This window comes from Ovis aries, chromosome 8 (genome assembly GCF_016772045.2).
Source record: "Ovis aries strain OAR_USU_Benz2616 breed Rambouillet chromosome 8, ARS-UI_Ramb_v3.0, whole genome shotgun sequence".
Classification (NCBI taxonomy): Eukaryota; Metazoa; Chordata; class Mammalia; order Artiodactyla; family Bovidae; genus Ovis; species Ovis aries.
The window spans coordinates 35289719-35313693 of NC_056061.1; the positions used below are offsets into that span (position 1 = coordinate 35289719).

At 32.3% G+C, this 23975-nt stretch overlaps 1 protein-coding gene across 7 annotated transcripts in view; it reads right to left on the bottom strand.

Moving 5' to 3' along the window:
* Positions 1–23975, bottom strand: part of GRIK2 (glutamate ionotropic receptor kainate type subunit 2) — a 732858-nt gene that overhangs the window by 145487 nt on the left and 563396 nt on the right. For 6 of the 7 annotated variants that reach the window (XM_042253366.1, XM_004011243.5, XM_060419220.1 and 3 more), the window contains one exon: positions 13106–13329. In XM_042253366.1, coding sequence (XP_042109300.1) covers positions 13106–13329 — 224 coding nt within the window. The remainder of the gene's footprint in view (positions 1–13105; positions 13330–23975) is intronic. The other variant, XM_060419222.1, reaches the window with a different exon arrangement.

Consider the following 23975-nt stretch of genomic DNA (forward strand, 5'->3'; position numbering starts at 1 on the left):
CATCAGATTTCCCATTACCCACACGTGAAACAGTTCCTACTAGCACAGGTCTGAACCTATTACTTAAATTTTCAGAGGATATTATTGATGTTTATATTAGTACTGAATACTCTTAGAAAATGTATCTTTTAAGATTTTTTGATTAAAAATTATAAGCAAGGAAGACCATTTTATGATCAAACATTTTCCATGTAAAGAGTTAAGGTTTTCTAATAGGATGATAAAATTGGCATCTGCAATAACACATTTCACGAGACTGTCAGATAGCTAGCATATTCCTCAGTGCATTTTCTCTTTTTAGTTGTTTTAATATGCAGTTGACTTCAAAAATTATGCAAATTGTATAGATATCAAATTATTTTATCAGTAAAGGGAAAAATGATATTTAAGTTTAGAATTACTTCAAAGGTTCTAATATATTAATAAAAACCCAACTGTTAACTTTTTCTTTTGAAGTTTTTTGGTGGTGGTTTAGTCACTAAGTCCTGTCCAACTCTTGCAACCCCATGGACTGTAGCCCACCAAGCTCCTCTGTCCATGGGATTTCCCAGGCAAGAATAATGGAGTGGGTTTCCATTTCCCTCTCCAGGGGATCTTCTGGACCCAGGGATTGAACCCCTGTTTCCTGCATTACAGGCAAATTCTTTACTGACCGAGCCACCAGGGAAGCCCTTTGCAGGCTTAGCTTTATAACCTCGTGTTATTGAGAAGACTCTTGAGAGTCTCTTGGACAGCAAGGAGCTCAAACCAGTCAATCCTAAAGGAAATCAACCCTGAATATTCATTAGAAGGACTGATGCTAAAGCTGAAGCTACAATATTTTGGCCATCTGATATGAAGAGCTGACTCATTGGAAAAGATCCTAATGCTGAGAAAGATTAAAGGCTAAAGCAGAAGGGGGTGGCTTCTTCTTTAGCCTTCAAAAGGAGAAGAAGGGAGATGATGAGATGGTTAGATAAGGATCACTGACTCAATGAACAAGAATTTGAACAAACTCCAGGAGATAGGGGAGGACAGATGAGCCTCGTGGGCTGCAGTCCACTGGGTTGTGAAGAGTCTGACACAAGTTAGCAACTGAACAACAAAATCATCCTCATCTTTCTGATACACCCTGCATATATCTATAAATACATTCCAACTGGATAATTTGCTATTCATTTTTATGACCTTTGCTTCCCCCTTCATTTGAACCTGGTATATATCTAGCAGTATGCTGAAGGCAGCTCATACTGGCTTGTGAGACCTACTAATTTTCTACCTGTCTTCCCAACTCCATGTTCAGTGAGACTCCATTGGTAACTTGATATTAGCCATAGTGGTAGTATTTAATACCATGAAAATTGGCAATAAGTACAAATCAAAGCCTCTCTCATTGGTGTAGTCAGTTATTAAACAATTTTTATCATACCACTGAATAATACAAATCATTCATGTTAAAATTCTATGCCTTACATTTTTCCTTAATTAATTTTGGCACCATTTATTTGGTAGCTTTAATATCAAAAAGTAACCAGATTTGCGCAGTGAAGCACAAGGATTACCTGTACATTAAAGCTATAATAATATGTTATTGAACATATTATTTACTAGATCTAAATGGTTTGGAAGGGCTTAATGAAATGGTAACAATGATCAGTTTCATTGATTTGTAATTTAGTAATGACAAATTTAAATTTAAATTGTAATCAGTTGTATTAAAGGTAGACTCGAGAAATACTAAATATCACTATCAACTATAAAGGGATTACTAGAAAAAATAAAAGTTTTCAAAATGTAGGACTTCCTACTGATTTCCATTTAAAATTTATATTTGGTGTAGGAAATTAACTTCAACAATAGGCTGATTTCAGATTCTTATGACCTACACTTATTCTAAGAAATATTTTTTAAATAAACAAGTCATAAGGATGTCCAACAACTTATTTATATTTTAAACTATCTCAGACTGTTTTCATTGAATGAAATAAGAAAAGCCCTTATTATAATCACCTATAAGTTATTTTAAGATTTCTGAAGGAAAGGTATTATTTTGGTTTCCATAAAATCCAGACTTAATTTTACAAATGTAAGATAAAATATATAGATTTCTACATTTAAAGCTGGAACGTTTCTTTTTAATTATACAATAGCTTTTCTGTTGTCTCATTAAATAGTTAAAATGCCATTTTTTATAAAACACTCAATTGTTCAATCAAATTAAACTGAGTGGCTTTAAACTGAGAATATAAAGGAAAATATCTAACATACCAACATTGCAACAGAAAGTATAAGTTTGTTCTATCAATATCTTACTAATACAGCTATATGTTTCCAAGTGAAGTACCAAATATTAAAAAGTAGTTCTATTAAAATCAATATGAGCATAATTTACAGATTAAAGATTCTGTCTTAGATTTACACATCAGAAGCAAGTGTTTAGCTTGCAATACACTTGCTAAAGATTTTAAAAGAAAAGTCCAGTATTAAAAAGCTCAAAGCAGACTGTCCTCTGATCAGTCTCATGGTTATGTGGATTCTAATACTGAAAAATGAAACAGACTATGCATTTTTTTAAAAGGACATTCAGTAAATGAAGTTATCAACAAGAGTTAACAAGAATTTGAAGCCAGCATTAAATGGTAGCGTTTTATTTTTTAAGCATCAATTGAACATTTAAATTGCTTTAGATAATATGCAAATATCTAGAATATACCAAAGTACCAAATAAGCTACCATAAACATGCAAGGCTTACAAGGCTTGTTTTCTCATTGAATTTTTAAATATAAAATGACTTTAAATAAAATTTCACAGGTGGGCTTTCTGTTCTTCAATTAAATATCTTTTGAAATTTAATCTAGTGTACCAACGATATCAATAAAATCTTTTAAACTTAAGTGTATGCACCATATACATACTAGAGTATCTAAAACAACTGAACTATGTTTGGAAAGCACTCACTATCTTTCTTTTCAGCTCAAATATCTGAATTTTAAAAAATCAACACAAATATTTTAATTTTTTTGGCAGAAAGAAGACTTAAAACATTATCTTTAATATCTTCCTAATTCAAAAATTTTGAAGCCCTATTTGAAAATTGAAGCAGTAATATGAACATTTTGAAATCAACATGTTTCCCTGAATGTAAATTGTTTTTGCATGTCCTTCTACAAGCAAAATTTTCACAATTTTCAATTTCTTTTGGTAAAATCACCTTAGTAATATCAGTTTCCAAAACATACCTTCAGTCAGTCTAGTGAACTGCTAAACTTATGTTTAACACACCTCCCAGCACCCCCATTTTCAGTACCAGTAATAGTAAGGGAAGCAGGGAAACACTTACCTAAATTTTATTATGTTAAAATAATATTCAGGTGCATATTCTGAACCAACTTAGATGACAGTTGTAGCCCTATTCTGTTTATAAAGTTTATCATGCCAGTAACATTCAAAACCTACAATTTCACCTTTGCTTCAAATATCAAGTCCATTAAATTAAAGGGAAAATCTATTTTAAATTTATTCACCTCATTTTATCATCTCAGAGGTAGTCAGGCCACACGACAATGGGTAATGTTTTAAAATAATTTAGTGTTAAGCATCTCTCATAAAGAATAGCAGGAAATTAAGTTATATCCAGATTTGGGGGTGGAAGGGAAGTGGGAATGACTTTTTATATTTATTATAAAGTATTGAAACTGAAATTCTGCTTCAATTCAGTGTACATTAGATAAATAGAATTATCACAGTTTTAAAATGCAAATGTGTATAATTTGTATAATTAATTCACTAATAAGGTTTTTGGGGTGGGGGTCATAAATTCATCAGTTTAGTTTCTGGGGCTTCCAAACAAACTTTTAAAAATAGATATAAAATCCACATATTTCTAACAGAGATAACATCACATTTTTACAGTGTACCTTAGTATGCAATGGTTGAGTAAAAATATTTAAAACTATAGGTGTTGAAACTAACAGAATAGTTTGTGTTGTCACTTATTTTACAAATCCTATTTATATATAAAATAAATGATTTCAAGCTCATTCCATTCAAATATCATATTGAAATTCCCATTGCTATTTGAAAGAACAATATTTCACCCTAAAAAATATACATATATATACCCAACAGGATTGATATGAAAACAATTTAAGTTGAATGATGTAATTATGTAATGGAATGTAAAAAAATTATAGCAATTAAAGTGTTGTGACATGCTCTAATGAATGAAGTTACATTGGTTGATGACACTATATCTCCTACTCATTAATTATTTGGATAGAGTGCATTAGGTTACATAGCATGAAGAAATAAAGCCATAAATTACCACTAAAAATTGCATCCATACATTTTCATTTAATATTGATGATATTTCTCAAACATCCACAAATTATTTTAAAAAATCAAAACAATATCAGTAGCACTTTGTATTCTCCAGGAAAGCTCACAACATGGTTCAGTTCTTCACTATATGCAGCTAGTGAATTTCAGGGGAAGAAAGTTAGCATTTCTAGAGAGTAAGTTTATAAAGCAAATTTACACATGTATGGCCTGTGTCGCCTGCTTAGATTCCCAAGTGACTGGAAATATTTTTAAAGCTTTCTTATTTTCAGATCTAAAGAGAAAATACATACTTCTTAAGTATAGGGTGTATTTTCACCCTAATTAGGGTGACATATTTAAGGAATCACCTGTTAATATAAAGCAATATACCACTAACACATAGTGCAAATATTAATGATAGCATTCTTTGAAATATTTTTAAAAGTAGCCAAGGTCTTTTTTTTTTTCTGAAATTTTAGAAGGAAAAGGTGGATGATGACTTTAATGTGATAGTCAGATAGACCCAAGTGATGTATCTTTTAAAATTTTGTTTTCTCATTTGTTCTAAATCTGTTTTCTTTTCGCTAGAACTTCCTCTGTATAATAAATTAGAATTTTAAAAGTATAACAGTAATAGTATTAAACAAACAGAAAACATCTCTCATCTAATTTTTGAGAGGCATGGGAGCAGGAATGATGTATACCTATTTATTTCTTAAGCCATAGAAATAGTTACTGAAAAAAGCTAATAAATTAATCTCTTTATGGTTCTCAAATTTGACTATTGTTGACATGTAGTATTTATTAGTTCCCTCCTTTTTCTCTCTCAATTACTTCCTTCACATCATGCACCAGCCCAGTACAAGACTACAAAAGAAAACATCCATGTAAAAGAACTCTTACTCCAAGGAATTGACAGCAAAGGGACAGCTTCATCCAAGTAAAAAATGTGACTAATTCAGGTGCCATGCTTATGATTAAATTTTAAAAACATCTATTTCTCTGCACTTCTTAAGACGACTACCTTTTTGGGCTAGTAGTCTCAATCATTGTACAAACATACATAGAGAAAAACAAGCTCCTAGAGAATATTTCCTTACTCACAATCTTTGTTTCACTGGTGTGTGCTGCACAGCCTCTACTGTTTCAAAGTGTGTGTGAGAGCTTTGATCTCTCTTGACAAGACATTGTAGATTAAAATATTTTATAATGAATATTATTAAATTATTTTAAAAAGATACTGACTTTCCTGAGATAGTTTCAGATCGTGAAGACCTGCCTTAAGTGGCTGAGAAACCTCCCCAAAGTCCAAGGGGACCACTGGAAAGAGAGAAGTGCAATTTTGTTTGGAGAATTAACACAGACAAAACGTGCCTGTGAAATAGCTTCTCACAATTACAGTACTCTGCAGCTGTGGGAGAAGAAACTATTGAGAAATCACAAAATATAAAAGAAAAAGTGTACTACTTGGTGAAATTCTGGGTTCTTTTTATCTTGTAGGCTCTTTCTCAAGAGTCATCTCAAAGAATTTCCTTCTAATGGTCATAAAAGAAAAGAAAAGATAAGAGAGCAAAGAAAAAATAAAAATAAAGAGAAATAAGCCAACAGAGTATTGTTCTTCTCCTATTAGTTTTCATCTGAATTAGCTAATGAGAAATGTACTAGAGACATGGTAGCAACTGCCAAAAAGCTACCACACTCCTTTCCCAAATATTTCAAAGAAAAACATAATTTCTTACAAGGTACTGCTTCTCATCAGGATCTGTGCATGTATGATAAAGTATCTGTGTGCGCATGAGTATATAAAATATGATTCCATGTTCCATAAAGGATTCATTAAGAACAGAGATGTGCTATTTTTGGCAGCAAATAAAATAATTTAATAAACATCCAGCTCCAAGGTGGTTTTTTTTTTAGCATTCTTAAGTTTCTTAATGTAAGTCTATACATCGTAACTTACCGAAATCAGTTTCTGTGATTTACTGATATAGGCATTGTTTCAACTGCTAAATTGAAATAAATCACCATAAGGTGACCAGAGTTCTCAGAAGCTTATTGTCTGAGATAGGTATTGAATGGACACGTTTAAGTGACTAGACAGAGGGAGCTTTTTGCTTCTAGGGGTATTTGAATTCAATTCAGTGATGGAGGCAAGTAAAGACACAGAGGCAAATAATTTATCCATAGGATACAAAAAGTGAAAATAGACTACCAAGCTTGTCTTGCATTTATACTTAATTTTGTCCTGACAATAAAAAAAAATGTGAAAAAATACTTTGGAAAGAGATATGGAAATTGTAAAAGATAGTCAAACATAATTATCTTTAAAAGACGATGCCAACAAGCATTTGATTACAGAAGATTACCAAAAATTCACTTTAATTTTAAATTGTTTTTGTCTTAATCAACTTTTTATCGTATCTTTTATCCTTGTAAATGTCTAGCATAATTGTGAAATTGAGAAGTAGAAAATGTTTATCTTCTTTTATGATGATTGAGAGTCTGTTCTTTATCCAATACAGATAATTTCAGTCAAAAGCTCCACTGTGTCAATTGTCAAGACACAATATTCACCATAGCTAAAAAAAAGTCACTGATTCAACTTAATTTCAATTGATTTTTTTCTATCAGTTTCAAAAACTAATTTTTTTCTTCATTAGTGACTTCATTTATACTTTAAAACCATGAATATTATTGGAATCATTAAAAATAAAGAGGTAAATTATTTTATAATTAGTTTACCAAATAGCAATTGTGAAAAAAAGGCCTGGTAACACAGAAGTAGCCCTAACTTGTATGGAAATGTAATTTGAATGTGCATTTAGTTTTATTCAATGTGACTTTTAGGCTCATAATTGACATATTTATTAGTATAATCAATTATAATAATCACTTCACAGGTGTGAAAAGCAGAAGAGGACTACTTCAAGCCAAATGTTCATTAAATTCTAGAAAAAAATCTAAATAGGAAGAGGAACAGATAGGCTTCTCTGCAATTTACTTAGGTTAAAAAATACTGAAAAATTAAAGCAAAATATATCAAAAATTATGGAGAGGTAAACCTGAAATGATATTCTAGTAAGAGGTGGGAAAGTTGGTGGCAAAGGCATAGAACAAAATTGGCATTTCATTTCAGTGTGACAACAGTCTTTTTGACAGCAGGTTAGTTTAACATTGCACATCCCACCAAAACAGTAATCCATTTCCAAGTGCATAATAATTCATTGTTGCCCTTCACTGTATATTAGATGTCACCCATCATTGTGACAGGAATATAAAAGCTACTGCACACTAGTCAGGAGCCAAAATCAAAGCTGTTAATGCAAGCACTTTGGACAGGGTTTTCCAAACCCAGTTAAACCATCAAAAAAAACCCCACTATGTTTACAACATCTTTACCCCTGAGCTCCAAGAGAAATATAGACTATTTTTGCAAGTATGAGGACTCTCAGTAAGGCAATAGCCTTGTCATCTTGTGACTGCAGACCATGTTAGAGCCAACACGTATATCAAGATGGTCTTGGCAGTCATTGTAATAATAACAAACCCTTGAACAGGTTCTAGGCAGACGAACCCTTGCTCCCCTGCAAACTAACCCAATAATACAATAGTTAATACTCTAAAATCATAAAAAACCATGCAAAGTAATTCAACACAAAGTTACATAAGAAATTCCTATATTCTTTTTAACTAAGAAAATCTAATCTTATATATTTAATAGTTTGAGTAGCCCTGATTTGCTATTCTTGATAAGAAGGCCAGGTTAGTCAATATTGCTTGGTTTCTTTTACTCTTTCTTCTATATTTGTCCTATTCATTTGCTCATTTAAGTAACCTAAGAAATTTTTCTGTGTAATAATATCCTTACTACCAAATTTGGTATAGTGTTATTTTTCATCTTCAGAATTTATTTGTATCTAATTTTAAAATGCCAATTTCAGAATAAAATATGCAATGTTCTTATATGCTTAGTGAATATTATTAAATTTACATCAATCCTGTTGGAGGGAAATGTATATGCCATTATTACTTTCTTTTAGGTTCAATTTTTAGTTCTTAATTTCTATATACCAAACTACTAAGGACCTCAGACCAAGATTTACATGCTAAATTTCTAAACAGCCCTAGTTTTCCCGGAAACAACTATAGCTAAAAGAAAATTTCAAACTCTCTAATATAATAGGGATTTAAATTGACTCATTTTATAAATAGGACCTATCGTAGCAATACTATCTATATTTTTAAAAAGGAAATATTTGAAGCAAGGTGAAAAATAATCTCTCATTAGTACAAAGGGTGGGTTCCCTAAATAGGCTTATTATATGACTAATTGCCATCTCTATACTAATATACCTAGAAAAAGAAAATAAAAGAATAGAAAGAAAGAGGAAAAGATTTAGGGGCACATATGATTAAGTACAAGCCCATTACGGAAAAGATTTCTTCCTAATCCTCTGTCAACCAAGAGCTATTGTTAGAATACCTAGGGTAAAGCCATTGTATGCCTAAAATGTAGTAGCTCAGGTTCATTTTTACTCTTAAATAAGAGTTCTCAGTTAATTAAGATAAGCATGCTGATTATGCCATTATGCTATAAACAATAATGCAACTGTTTGCGAGAGATCATGGTCTATAAAGCCATTCCGGGACAAACAAACAATATCATATATCTTGATTTTAATATTCACTAAAATAAATTTAGAGAATCTTCAAGTATTTCTTAGAATTTTTCTTATAAAAAAGTGAGGGGAAATATTAAAATGGTATTATAATTTACCTTTAAATTTAATTTTAAAAATATAAAAATCTAAGAATTATTATCATTTATCAGTTTATCACAAATTTAATGTTGTTAATACTATGATACAACAGATATTCAATAAGACTCAAATCTAGTATTCTAATAATAAATAACAAACTGCTTTATGTCTTATTTCCTTTATAGTTGTATATTTTTCAGTGAAACATACATTAACAAGTCATCTTCAGATAAATACATATAAAATATATGCAATCATTAAAAATGTTGGATAACTATAAAATATTTTCACCACTTTCATTCAAACCCAATATATATGTGTCAGATAAACACATTGGTTAAGAGTTTATTAGTGAATAAATGTATCAAGTCGTGTTTGTTCTTGGATTTGAGCATCTGGTAAGATTCTTAGAACATTATAGGTATCTAGTAGATAATTGCTGAATAAATTAATCTATAGATGAAGGGTATAAATTAATGCTTAATACTTTATAGAATACTAATTCTCCAGTGTTCACTACAGGTTGAAGAAATATTTGACTAATCAAGTGAATGATTGATGGAATAATTAAAGTGGAAACAGAAAACAAACTGAAGGTGTGGCTTGGTAGCTAAAAAGATAAAGAAGATTAATAGCAACAGTAAAAATTGGGACAATGTCATCTGGTGACTGAAAAAAGTAAAGTAATGCCAATTAAAAATTATAATTATATTTCAATCATTTATTATATTTTAATTTTGACATAAAATAGATATTAGATAGTTTCTCAAAATATCATATAAAATAATATGCAATAATCTAAGAAATATGAATTCTGTTGAAGTGATATTACTTTAGAACTTTTCATTTTTATGAATTTCAGTGGAAATAAAATGATATCTGAGAATTATTAAATGTAATTTGTCTTTCTTTGTTATCTTATGAGGATAAGGACAAAGAATATGCATAAAGAAAATGTGATTTTAATTTTGACATCAATAATGATGTTCACTTCATTTTTCAAAATCAGTGATCTCTATATGGCATAAGATATAATGCTTATTCATAGATAAAAATGCTATGCTTATTTTGAATTGATAACAAATGATTATAATACCATTTTGGTTAGAAAAGTAATTAAGTTCTTTGCAATTGAAATTCAGACATTTTGCTGTTATTTGTACATCGTGAACGTCTTTCACAGTAGCAGGAGTTCAATACAATGTCAGAGTGGATTTTAGTTATCCAAAATCATTTCGTTTTGGAGGTTCCGTTTAGAATTTAAATTGACTCATGATTGATTCATGAAATTGATTCATGAAATTTTCTTTTCATTTGAGTTTTAGTTTTATTTTTTAATTTGACAATATTTATATGAGATAACAATGTTGAGAATTGAAGGAAATATTCTGAGATAATATGTAAAGAATTGATTTTCACTATGTATACTTTTTCAAGAACATGAAATATATTTATTACTTAATAGAGGATACCCTATACTATTTTAATAGAATATTTGTTAATTTACCTATAAATGAAGATATTAAGCTTAATTATTCAAACTATATGAAATTGTTATCTCATTATTGAATGATGTGCTGAAATAGAATCATTTTCAAATCCATTCATTTAATCACTGACAAAATTCAACAGTAATATTCTAAAAGTCAAAGACAAAAAAATGGCATACCCGTTAATGGTATGTTTTCAGATAGAAGGACATGGATGGATTTCTTTTCTGTAAAATTTGTATAGCTTATCATAATTCTACAGATATTATATGATTTCATGTTTATCAAAGTAAGAGCTATAGATAATTTTAGAAGTGCAAATCAATATCACATGATTCTATTTGCTAATATACTTTTAAGCTGGAATTATATTCAGATGTCTCCATATTTGCTTTTGAACCTAATTTTAGAAGGAATATCTAAAATTTCTAAGTTGATTTTAAAGTAATTCAATAGTCTCTGCTTAAGATTCCCTGGAAACTGATATTAGAACTTAATTTAGCCTGACTGATGCCCACACAATGGCCTCATAACTGTCTCAGGACATTTTCCTCTAGGCTTTGTTTATATGCTTCCTGAGAATTTTGTTAATTTGATTAAGAGGGAACAGGTGTACCTGCAGACATCAAAAAAGAATTTTTCTATACTTCAGAATCTTTGTTTTTTTCTGTTTGTTCTGTGGGTGGGCTGCAGAGTTCTTTACTCATTGAATTATTTAAGCTGTAATCCATGAACTCAATTCTCTGAACACATAAACCAGGATGGCTTGTGTTAGACACTATAAAAAATGATGCAATTGGTCCAAAGAATCTCAAACATGAGGTTGAGCTTTATTTGCATAAGATATGGAAAAAACTGGAGCTAAAAATTTATGAGCTTCATATACCAAATTCTCACTTTGGGGGGAAAACACTCTAAAATTCAAATAAAATTTTTAACTCAATCTATCATATAACTACATATGTAATATGAATATATGATTCTAATATAGATTTTCAGTCAAATACAACTAATAATTTTCTGAAGAACTCACATGTTAATACTGAAATTATTAGGTGGAAAATAATAAGTCTATATAACATTTATGTGTAAATATATACACATATATTTCAGAAATGTGTATTATAAAAATATAAATATATGATAATTTTTTTTCTTAACTGAATAAACTAAGCATTTTTCATGCTAGGAAAAAATATATGACTTTGTTAAAAATGTTCAAGGAAGAACAAATGTTCTTAGTGATAATTGATCAGAAGACTCACACATAATGTAATTGAAAAAAATAACCCACATATTTAATACTTAAATTTGGATTAAAGCAAAAATATTTATAGTTGCACTTTTTAAGTGTTATTATCAATGTGAAAAATTATAATTCATCTTGGATTTAGAGTTCTCTTTTTGATATCTGATAGAAAATAAATATTCAAAGACTACACTAAGTATTGACTTGGAAAGTCATTTGAGTAACAGTGGAACTCTGAGTCTGGTATAGTTTTAATCTCCTTAATCAAGACAAAAAAAAACAAAAAAAAGCAAAAAACTAAACCATATTAAAATAATCTATCTGTTGAAAATTTGATAGTGAGGTAAACAGAAATAAAACATGACCACAAATATTCACTTCCAGAGTGACAACAGAGTAGCAAAAACCACATATAGTGAGGTATATCATAGACTTTAAAAGTCATTATAAGACGTAAACATATATATTTTTCACTTAGGCAATTGAGTTTCTGATCCTGTGATTTAAATATACCTACATGTCAACAAATATAATGGAATGTTTTGTAGTGACGTGTTTATTATGTGAAAATATATATACATTTTACATAGAAAATCATGATAGGTTTTTATACTTAAAAAACTTATTTTTGATCAGCTTTTTTTTTAAAAAAAAGCCTCCTTTTAAATTTTACTACTTTGGTTTTTCTTATAATTATTTCATTAATTTAAATTAGTAAAATATATTGTTTTGCTGTCTGGTCCAAGATAAATTTTCAAAATGAGGAAGTAATTTTTATATCATAGTGATCTGAACTGCTTTTAGTTTCTGATTAAGAAGAGTAATCTTTAACACATCTCTGCTGCTGCTGCTGCTGCTGCTAAGTCTCTTCAGTCGTGTCTGACTCTGTGCGACCCCAAAGATGGCAGCCCACCAGGCTCCCCCGTCCCTGGGATTCTCCAGGCAAGAACACTGGAGTGGGTTGCCATTTCCTTCTCCAATGCGTGAAAGTGAAGTTGCTCAGTCGTGTACGACTCTTAGCGGACCCCATGGACTGCAGCCCACCAGGCTCCTCCATCCTTGGGATTTTCCAGGCAAGAGTACCGGAGTGGGTTGCTATAGCTTACTGACATAACCAGCATGCTTTCTGCCCAAAAAGGCATCACAGTACATTTTATTAGCTATATGACTTAAAAGTTCATTATTCTACAGCACTTCATGGGAAATAAAGAAAAAGAAAAGTAAAATTGATTGTGACTTTTGACAATTATTAGTTAGAAAAAAGAGGTAACAATTGCCAAAAAAATCACAAAAGTGAGCATGTTACCTGGCTATGACAAAGAGCACACAACTGACACCCAAGTAAGCCAGCAGAATATACATCCAGATATCAGGGGAGAGAGGATTCAGGAAGGAGAAGACGCCTGGGTTTGTACCATTGGGCTTGCGGTACAAAATACTTATTCCAAGTGTCATAAAGGGCTTGGAAAAGTCGATGACCTTCTCTCGAACGTAGGTAATAGCCAGTGGAGCAACTGCAAGGTCAGCTTTCTGTAGAGAGAAACATAAAAAAGGAAAAAAAAAATTGCTCTTAAGTCACAAGAAGGTAGCAATCATATTAAATAAAACAAAGACTTTACACTTCAGAATTGTCTCAAAACAGTCACGTTAACATTTAAAGCATTCTTTACTCTGAAGTGAAGTATTTGATTTACTCTGCTACTCATTTCTATGATTTTCTAGATTAGCAAATCCGCAGTTATGGCAAGTACATATGGAAAGAAAAAACTGTATAGGATGAAAAAACTGAAAAAACTATCATACATTTAGGAACTGAATTATTATGCTATTAAACTAGCTCATAATACTTTTAATTTGAACTTCATAAACAATATCAATTGTTATTTTCTAAACACTATGGTCAAATTGTAAACAATAATAATAACTACCTCAAATTGTTTAACTGATAATCAGGAAACACGTCTTTTACTGGTTTTAAAACTATAGAGTACTGTTAAAATGTTTTAGTCTTTAAACAGTTAACACTGTGAAAATCCTCTTTTAATATGATTGTGTTTACTGCCTCTGAGTTTTGTTTCTATCTCTCTAATTTGTTTTATATTATTTAATGAAAATCCTTGCAGCCTTGCCTAAATCACATTAGGAAATTAGTTTTTCAATTTTCACAAAGTTGCTAATTTTCCACGGTAGCTTAAATATGTTAAATTACTAATGCTTTTCACTCACCGTGTTATAACCATCTGTCAGGGATGAACTTAAGCTCTAATGTATTTCAAAAAATAATTATAATATTTTGAAATAACAAAAGCATTTATTTCAACCTATGATAGGAACCTATATTTCTATATTTCTTTTATGTTTATAAATATATGGAGCTTTCAGAGAATATACAGAAATGCTCATCTACAGCAAGGTGTACAACAAAATGAAATTGGCCCTCTACTGTTTTCTTTTCTCAGGGATTGTTGGAGGACCTAAGGAAGAAGTTTCTCTAAGAGGCTAAGTTTGTTGACAGTGTTATTCTGAGTATGTGTTTATACGCATTTGTGTGTTGTGGGGGGGCGTGGGAGATGTTGGATAGAATATCTTTGATAGTAGCAATGGAGAAAGACAGACATTTCCTAACAACCAGAAAGGAAAAACAGATCTTCAGGGTCCTGGGAAGAGTACAATCTTATTTCACATTCATAAGTCAAGGAATATCAACTTATCACTAATAATATCCCTGGAGAATTTGCTATGCAACAGGCATTGTGCTAAGAAGGCTCCTTGAATTGTTACATTTAATTATTACACAATCCTACTATTTAGTCCCAGTTTCAGATATGGAAAGTGAAACCACAGATGTTAAAAACTTGTTCATTGTCATAGTGTGAATTTAGCAATGGAACCAAGGGCATAAACCTAAGCTTTTGGAATCTATACTAAAACTAACCAAGATGTGCATCTCAGAAACTAGAAATGGAACCATGGAGACATCATTCATTCATTCATGATAGATTTTGTAGAACTGGAAAGGGAACAAGAATCCACAGAAGCAAGGGTGGGAATTGATAGATTATAGTCTCAGAATTTAGAGGGTCAGGTGCAGAGTACAAGCAAATAGAGTATTTTCCACAAAAGAGATAGCACTTCCTCCAAGACAGAAAAAAGGAAGTAAAGATCGTCTGAAAAAACAAACAAGTTAGAGAAGGAAAGTGATAATTACAAGATTTGTATATATAAATGTATATATTTTTTTAAAAGAGGACAACATAGAGTGGTGGTTTATTCCTAATTTGCTGATTGAATTCAGCACAGTTTTATCATGTATCACTGAACTTCATAACCTGCCCTCCTCCTAGGCACACAGAAAGCAAAATTTTGTCACATATAAAATGTGCAAGTGAATATGCTTTAAACTCATAAAATACTTTTTAATTCATAAAATATTATCAAAAGAAACATTTCAAGTAACATATATTAATACAAATTTACTACATTATTCCAAAGATGTTGTTCCATAGGCTTATATTAATATGATTGACAAAGCATACATCAAATTTCAAAATTTATTCAGCACTGCCTAAAAAAGTTATATTCCAATTATTAAAGGAAAAAACCCCCACAAATATATGTAATATGCTCTCAATTATAAAATAAATCAATTATTTGAAACAAAAGATACAGACACTTTTACCCATTTAAAAAAAATGCAGTGTTGCATGTGTAGAATAGAATATTATCCAGCAACATAAAGAAATGTGCTGTGAGTTAGTCACTCAGTCAACTCTTTGTGACACCATGGACTATAGCCCACCAGATTCTTCTGCCCATGGAATTTTCCAGGCATTAATATTATAGTGGATTTCCATTTCCTATTCCAGAGGATCTTCCCAATCCAGTGATCCAACCTGCAACTCTTGCATCTCTTGCATGAGCAGGTGGATTCTTTACCACTGTGTCACCTGGGAAGCCGTCAAGAAATGTGCTATCAAGCCACAAAAAGACATAGAAGACCCTAAATACAAATTGCTAAGTGAAAGATGCCTGTCTGAAAAGACAACATATTGTACAATTCCATATATATGACATTCTGGAAGAGACAAAACTATAAATACAATAAAGAGATCAGTGAGTACCCAGATATCCAGACATGAGAGAGTGATGAATAGGTAGAACACAGAACATTTTCAGGGCAGTGATGCTATCCTGTATGACACTGCAATGATGGATACATGACACTACACATTTATCAAAATCCATAAAACTAAAAGGAATCCATAAAATGGAAGATACAAAGAAGAATGAACCTTAGTGAAAAATATGGATTTTAGCTAATAATATCAATAAAAGTGCATCACTTGTAACAAATGTACTACACTCATGGTATCTGATATTAAGAGCAATTGTAGGGAAAGGGGGTAAGATAGAAGAAGATATATGGAATCTCTACTTTCTGCACAATTTAATAATAAACCTAAAACAGATCTTAAAATGCCTATTAACTATTTTTAAATAAGAGAATTTTTAAACCATATCCTCAGTTAGTAGAATTCATGTTATATCTTGATTAATTAAAACTAGGTTGTTAACTCTTAAAAATAAAACACAAAATTTACTGAACATCACTGGTCGAAAATAAGCCATACTGAATACGCAAGTAAAGTAATGCTCAAAATTCTCCAAGCCAGGCATCAGCAATAGGTGAACCGTGAACTTCCAGATGTTCAAGCTGGTTTTAGAAAAGGCAGAGGAACCAGAGATCAAATTGCCAACATTCGCTGGATCATCAAAAAAGCAAGAGAGTTCCAGAAAAACATCTATTTCTGTTTTATTGACAATGCCAAAGCCTTTGACCGTGTGGATCAAAATAAACTGCGGAAAACTCTGAAAGAGATGGGAATACCAGACCACTTGACCTGCCTCTTGAGAAACCTATATACAGGTCAGGAAGCAACAGTTAGAATTGGACATGGAACAACAGACTGGTTCCAAATAGGAAAAGGAGTACGTCAAGGCTGTATGTTGTCATCCTGCTTATTTAACTTATATGCAGAGTACATCATGAGAAACGCTGGGCTGGAAGAAGCACAAGCTGGAATCAAGATTGCTGGGAGAAGTCTCAATCACCTGATATGCAGTTGACACCACCCTTACGGCAGAAAGTGAAGAGGAGCTAAAAGCCTCTTGATGAAAGTAAAAGAGGAGAGTGAAAAAGTTGTCTTAAAGCTCAACATTCAGAAAACGAAGATCATGGCATCCCGGTCCCATCACTTCATGGCAAATAGATGGTGAAACAGTGGAAACAGTGTCAGACTTTATTTTCTTGGGCTCCCAAATCACTGCAGATGGCGACTGCAGCCATGAAATTAAAAGATGCTTACTCCTTGGAAGAAAAGTTATGATGAACCTAGATAGCATATTGAAAAGCAGAGACATTACTTTGCCAACAAAGGTCCGTCTAGTCAAGGCTATGGTTTTCCAGTGGTTATGTATGGATGTGAGAGTTGGACTGTGAAGAAAGCTGAGCACCGAAGAATTGATGCTTTTGAACTGTGGTGTTGGAGAAGACTCTTGAGAGTCCCTTGGGATTTCTTTGGAAGGAATGATGCTAAAGCTGAAACTCTAGTACTTTGGCCACCTCGTGCGAAGAGTTGACTCATTGGAAAAGACTCTGATGCTGGAAGGGATTGGGAGCAGGAGGAGAAGGGGATGACAGAGAATGAGATGGCTGGATGGCATCGCTGACTCAATGGACATGAGTCTGAGTGAACTCCAGGAGTTGGTGATGGACAGGGAGGCCTGGCGTGCTGCGATTCATGGGGTCACAAAGAGTTGGACATGACTGAGCAACTGAACTGAACTGAATGCACACCAAAGATATGTTAAAAATCCATTTAAAAAATGAGACCTCAGAACTATCTTGCAGCAGTAAATATGACCACTTACTTATACATTATAGCATTATCCGTTAATAAGCTCTGACCTCATTAGAAACCCATTAATAATATAATAATTTTGGAATCTAATCAACATGTTATTATATTAAAGATGTTTATAATGAGAGCTGTGGTATTTTCCCATGAAACATCATGTTATTAAAGATTGAGCATTTGGAGAAAAGCCCCTGATGGTAAAATAGAATCACCTCAGAACTTTCAATCTCTGCAGATAGAGGTTAGTATGATTTAATGAAAATTGATTTGGTAATTGATTTTATTTTAAAGAATAAAGTATTCCTGGATTAGGAAGAGCCAGTAGTCAAAATTGATTTTTAAAAACTATTTCATCAATAGAAATATAAATAAGTAAAGTGTTAAGTGTCACATGAATAGTACAAACAAAAGGGAGAGTTCACGTCTACCACCAGATTGGGTCATAGAAGACCTTTCCAAACAATTATACTTGCATTATAGCTTGAAGAAGGAGCCTGAGATAAGAAAGGTCTGAATTAGGAGGGTGATAATAGCAGGAAAAAATAATATGTTAGCAGTAGCTAGCATCAGATGGATTCATCCTGGGCCAACACTATATTGCATTCTTTGCCCATAATAGTTATCATCAATTCTCACAACAGATAAACCAAATCTGTAGTGTGATTTCCTTTCCATTGATGAAAAAACCAGAACGGTGAGAGTTTAAACAGTTTGATCCCAAAGATGATTTAACCATATTAATTTCCCACCATTTTCTGTACAATCATCCAAATACAACATGACTAATTCTTCTGCTACAGTTCCTATATTCCCCTACCCCAAATGATCTCCCCATTTCTCCACTATACAAATCCTATGACACATCTCTGATTCTTTTCCTCCAATGTAGGTATCCCTGAATATACTCTACACATTAATTTCTCCTAAGCATGAGTTTGAGTGAACTCTGGGAGTTGGTGATGAACAGGGAGGCCTGGCGTGCTGCAATTCATGAGGTCACAAAGAATTGGACACGATTGAGCCACTGAATTGAAATGAACTGAAGCAAATGTGTATGCCCTTATAAACTTAACCACGCAATTTAACATGCAACAATACTTTGTTGTGTTATTTCTGAGTTTTTCACAGGTAAGTCACCTAATATGAGAGTTTTGAATGCACACATGGTTGCAATTGTATTATCAGAATGTAAGCACTTTGAAGCCTGCAGGCATTCTCTTCAATCAAAGCACATAGCACTGAACTGAGAGAATGGTAAAGTAACTCTCCCAGGAAATTTCACAAAGATGTCTAGGCAGCACTATTTTATTAATTTAATAAGGATTAATTTACTATCATTCTATGTGAAACTCTTCCAAACTGTCTTAATTAGCCCTTGATCATAATCAATCTAACATCTCTAGGGTATTGGACAAATCTGACACCAAGGAATAGCTTAGCAAATGTTTGCTGAACACAGTTTCAATTTAAGTTACTGAAATGTTAAAAGAAAATTAAAAGGAAATCACTCAGAGAATTTTAAAATTAAACTTTTTTCTGATCTTGTACTAGAAATGAGATATTTGTACATTAATATAATTCTTAGTGAACTAGCCATCTAGGGAGAACAGAATAATTCTTTTTGTGGAGTTATATAGCTAATAGTAGTCCTTTGATTAATGTCTCATTAAGATCAAAGTAGAATGGTAGAATTTATTGGTGTAAGTTCTAATTCCACAATACAAAAATTAGATAATAAAGTAAATCTTCATGAATGCCACAATGACCCCAAATTTGATCATGTTAAGGAAACTTCTATTATGAAGTCCAAGAATCAAAGAACATAACAATGTTATGTTATTTGTGACCTGATCAGTGAAACATTTTATACATACTTCTGAAAGTTCTTGCAGTTTAACAATGGAAAACCAGTTCTAAACATTTTCTTTTCCATAGTTTTCTGAAATGCTTAGTAAACGGGTAAAATAAAGTAGTAAGTGCACATGAATGAATTGGAATGTTTTAACTGATTTAGTTACGACATTAATCTAGTTAAAAAAATGATGTGTATTAAATTAAATGTCACTTATCAGTAGTAGCATACTTTCCCAAATTCTTCACGAAGTATAAATCTGAACAAATGCTTTGCCTCTGTGTGTACTTTCAGAGAAACAGTTCATTTTCTGTAAATATGGTAGAGAATCCTCCCAGTCGGAATCTTGCATGATACCTGCTTTCAGTCTTACGCAACTAGTATTTGTTCTTCGTCTAAAAACCAGGTTTTTAGATTTTTTTCAGTTGTTTCTTTCTTCTTTTTTTATTGAAGGATAATTGCTTTACAGAATTTTGTTGTTTTATGTCAAACCTCAACATGGATCAGCCATAGGTATACATATATCCCCTCCCTTTTGAACCTCCCTCCCATCTCCCTCCCCATTCCACCCCTCTATATATAGAGCTCCTGTTTAAGTTTCCTGAGTCATACATCAAATTCCCGTTGGCTATCTATTTTACACATGGTAATGTAAGTTTCCATGTTACTCTTTCCATACATCTCACCCTCTCCTCCCCTCTCCCCATGTCCATAAGTCTATTCTCTGTGTCTATTTCTCCATTGCTGCCCTGATAATAAGTTCTTCAGTACCATTCTTCTAGATTCCATATATATGTATGTTAGAATACGATATTTATTTTTCTCTTTCTGACTCACTTCACTCTGTATAATAGGTTATATGTTCATCCACCTCATCAGAACTGACTCAAATGTGTTCCTTTTATGGCTGAGTAATATCTCATTATGTACCACAATTTATGTATCCATTCATCTCTTTATGGACATCTAGGCTGCTTTCATGTTCTAGCTATTGTAAATAGTGCCACATTGAACAATGGGATACATGTGTCTTTTTCAGTTTTGGTTTCCTCAGGGTATATGCCTAGGAGTAGGATTGCTGGGTCATATGGTGGCTTTATTCTTAGTTTTTTTAAGGAATCTCTATACCACCTTCCATAGTGGCTGTATCAGTTTACGTTTCCATCAACAGTGCAAGAGTGTTCCCTTTTCTGCACACCCTCTCCAGCATTTATTGTTTGTAGACTTTTTGATGAGGGCCATTCTGACCAGTGTGAGGTGATATCTCACTGTGGTTTTGATTGGCATTTCTCTAATAATGAGTTATATTGAGCATCTTTTCATGTGTTTGTTAGCCATCTGTATGTCTTCTTGGGAGAAATGTCTGTTTAGGTCTTTTCCCCACTTTTTGATTGGGTTGTTTGTTTTTCTGGCATTGGGTTATATGAGCTGCTTATACATTTTGGAAATCAATATTTTTTTAGTTTTTTATTTGCTATTATTTTCTCCTATTCTGAGGGCTGTCTTTTCAACCTGCTTATAGTTCTCTTTGCTGTGCAAAAACTTTTAAGTTTAATTAGGCCCCACTTCTTTACTATTGTTTTTATTTCCATTACTCTAGGAGGTGGGTCATAGAAAATCTTGCTTTGATTTATGTCATTGAGTGTTCTGCCTATGTTTTCCTCTAAGAGTTTTATAGTTTCTGGTCTTACATTTAGGTCTTTAATCCATTTTGAGTTTCTCTTTGTGTATGGTGTTAGAAAGTGTTCTAATTTCATTCTTTTACATATAGCTGTCCAGTTTTCCCAGCATCATTTATTGAAGAGGCTGTCTTTGCAACATTGTATATTCTTGCCTCCTTTGTCAAAAATAAGGTACCCACAGGTGCATGGGTTTATTTCTGGGCTTTCCATCTTCTTTCATTGGTCTATATTTCTGTTTTTGTGCCAGTGCCATACTGTCTTGATGACTGTAGCTTTATAGTATAATCTGAAGTCAGGAAGGTTGATCCCTCCAGCTTTATTCTTTTTTCTCAAGACTGCTTTGGCTATTTGGCATCTTTTGTGTTTCCATATGAATTGTGAATTTGTTTATTCTAGTTCTGTGAAAAAATGCCATTGGTAATTTGATAGGGATCACACTGAATCTGTAGATTGCATTAGGTAATATAATAATTTTCAAAATATTGATTTTTCCTACCCAAGAATATGGAATATCTCTCCCTCTGTTTATGTCATCTTTGATTTCTTTCATTTAAAAGATCTTTCTGGTCTTTTTTTTTTCCAAATGTGCATTTCTTTAATTTTGAAAAATATACACAGGAGAAGCCATGTGCTTTACATAGGAAACACACATTAACAAAGCATTTCTTATATTTTCCCAAAATTCCATTATATCTATCTAAAACTTGTAAATTAAATATATCAGGACCTTTTAAGTTAAAATGAGATCCCTGAAACTACTGGGTACACTCACTTTTTCTCAAGATCAAATGAACAGAGAATGTGAATATGGTTTGTGTTAAAAAAGGTTTATTGTTAGCTTTATTGCCTATGGTCTATAAGATGCAACTTTATTGCGGCTTTGTAAACAGAATACATTTCTTAAAAAAAAAAACTGATCAAAATTTTCCATACATATAACTCTATATGTAGATTACAGTGTAACACTCTTGTTACATAGTTATAGAAATACTATAGAACCCAAGAGTATAGGGTAAGCAAAAGAAATGCAATCCTGAGCCATTTGAAAAAGATGATTTGATGACTCCTTTTAAGTGTAGGTTTAGAAAACATGGAGGAGGGGGGGAATACATCCACACTGCAGTCAGGAGTGAAATACATTAAATACCTGTTCAGCGAGACACATGTGGGAGCAAATGGTGAATTTCAGACACATGCACACTCACTCATTTTCCCATTTCTTCTCCTGCTACCAGAAAGACCTTTCTGGTCTTTTAAATGTACAAACCAAATTATCATTTCTTGCTCAGAATCTTCTACTGACTTCCAACACACAGAGAATAAAATCTAATCTCAGCCTACACCACACGCTACCTTATGTCATCAGTTCCAATCACCTGCTGGTCTTAGTTGGATTACTCTTGTTCCAACAACTCTTGTCCCCATGCTAATTTTCAAACCTGTGCACACATTTCTGTTCAAGATCTTTCTACCTGCTATTCCTTGTGCCTGGAAATCTTGTCCCTCATACTTCCATATAGCTTATTCTCCTCTTTCATGTATGTGTCAGTTCTGATGTCAGTCACTCAAAGGGATCTTTCCTGACCATTCATTCTATCACATTTATTTACTGACCATGTTTTCCTTTTCTTCATAAAACTTATCATAATCTACAATTACATCACTTATTGTCAACCTATTCCAATAGAATAGAAGTTCCTTTAGAATAAGGAGTTTATTTTGTACAATTCTGTATCTCCAGTACCTAAGTACAGTGCCTGACACAAAGTAGTCATTAATTAACAAGTTGATAATTTATAATAAATAAATTAATGAACATTTTAAATGAATGAATAAACAGATAAAACTATCACTATTGCTAATTCTACCCCCAGCCACTCCTCAAACTTCTTTATAGAAGATAATATTCCTGAGGTTCATCTTCTGACTGATTTTCCTCCTAAAGAATTCTTCTAGATTGGTTTTGTATCATTGTTGTCATAAAGGCCATATAGTAATAAAGATAAAAATATTTAGGGAAAACACCTGTTTCCTTTTCCTTCAGACCACTGATATTTTTAGGTCTCTATTTCTGGCAGCATGAAAGAGAGAAGTATAAGTTGTATAAATTTCATATCAAAGTTTAAACTTCCATCAATTGTATATACAACATATTGTATACAACCTAGTATCCAATTTTTAGATTTACAAAAAGCTTATATTTGAAAAATATGCCTTATAGTTGCTTTTCACCAAAGTAGCAACCACAAGGTCCACAGTGGAAAGTAAAGTAGTCCAAAAAAAAAAAAAAGGAAAGGAAAGGAAAATAGTCAAACGAGTTTTTAAAATAAGGATCATTTCACACCTGAAGACCTGACTAAGGACAACAGAGCAAGAATTAAGAGAATTCTGGTTATGCAATGGCTAGGACACTGAGCTTCCACTGCAGAGGCCATGGGTTCAGTCCCTGGCTGGGAACTAGGATCTCATGCTGTATGGAACAGCCAAAAAAAAAAAAAAAAAACTGCAAAGTCAAAAATTAAACACTAATAGTAGTAGATTCAGCTGCTAAAGCAGCAGCTGTCACTTTATTAGTGTTTAAGTAAGCCTGCTGATAATTTCAAATGATATTGACTAAATCTACCAATCTTGCCACTAATGACAGAATGAAAAATGAACTTCTCAACCGATAATTCTTTAGAAGAGCCATGAACCCAGAACAATGATTTTTGTTTTGGTGGTGAG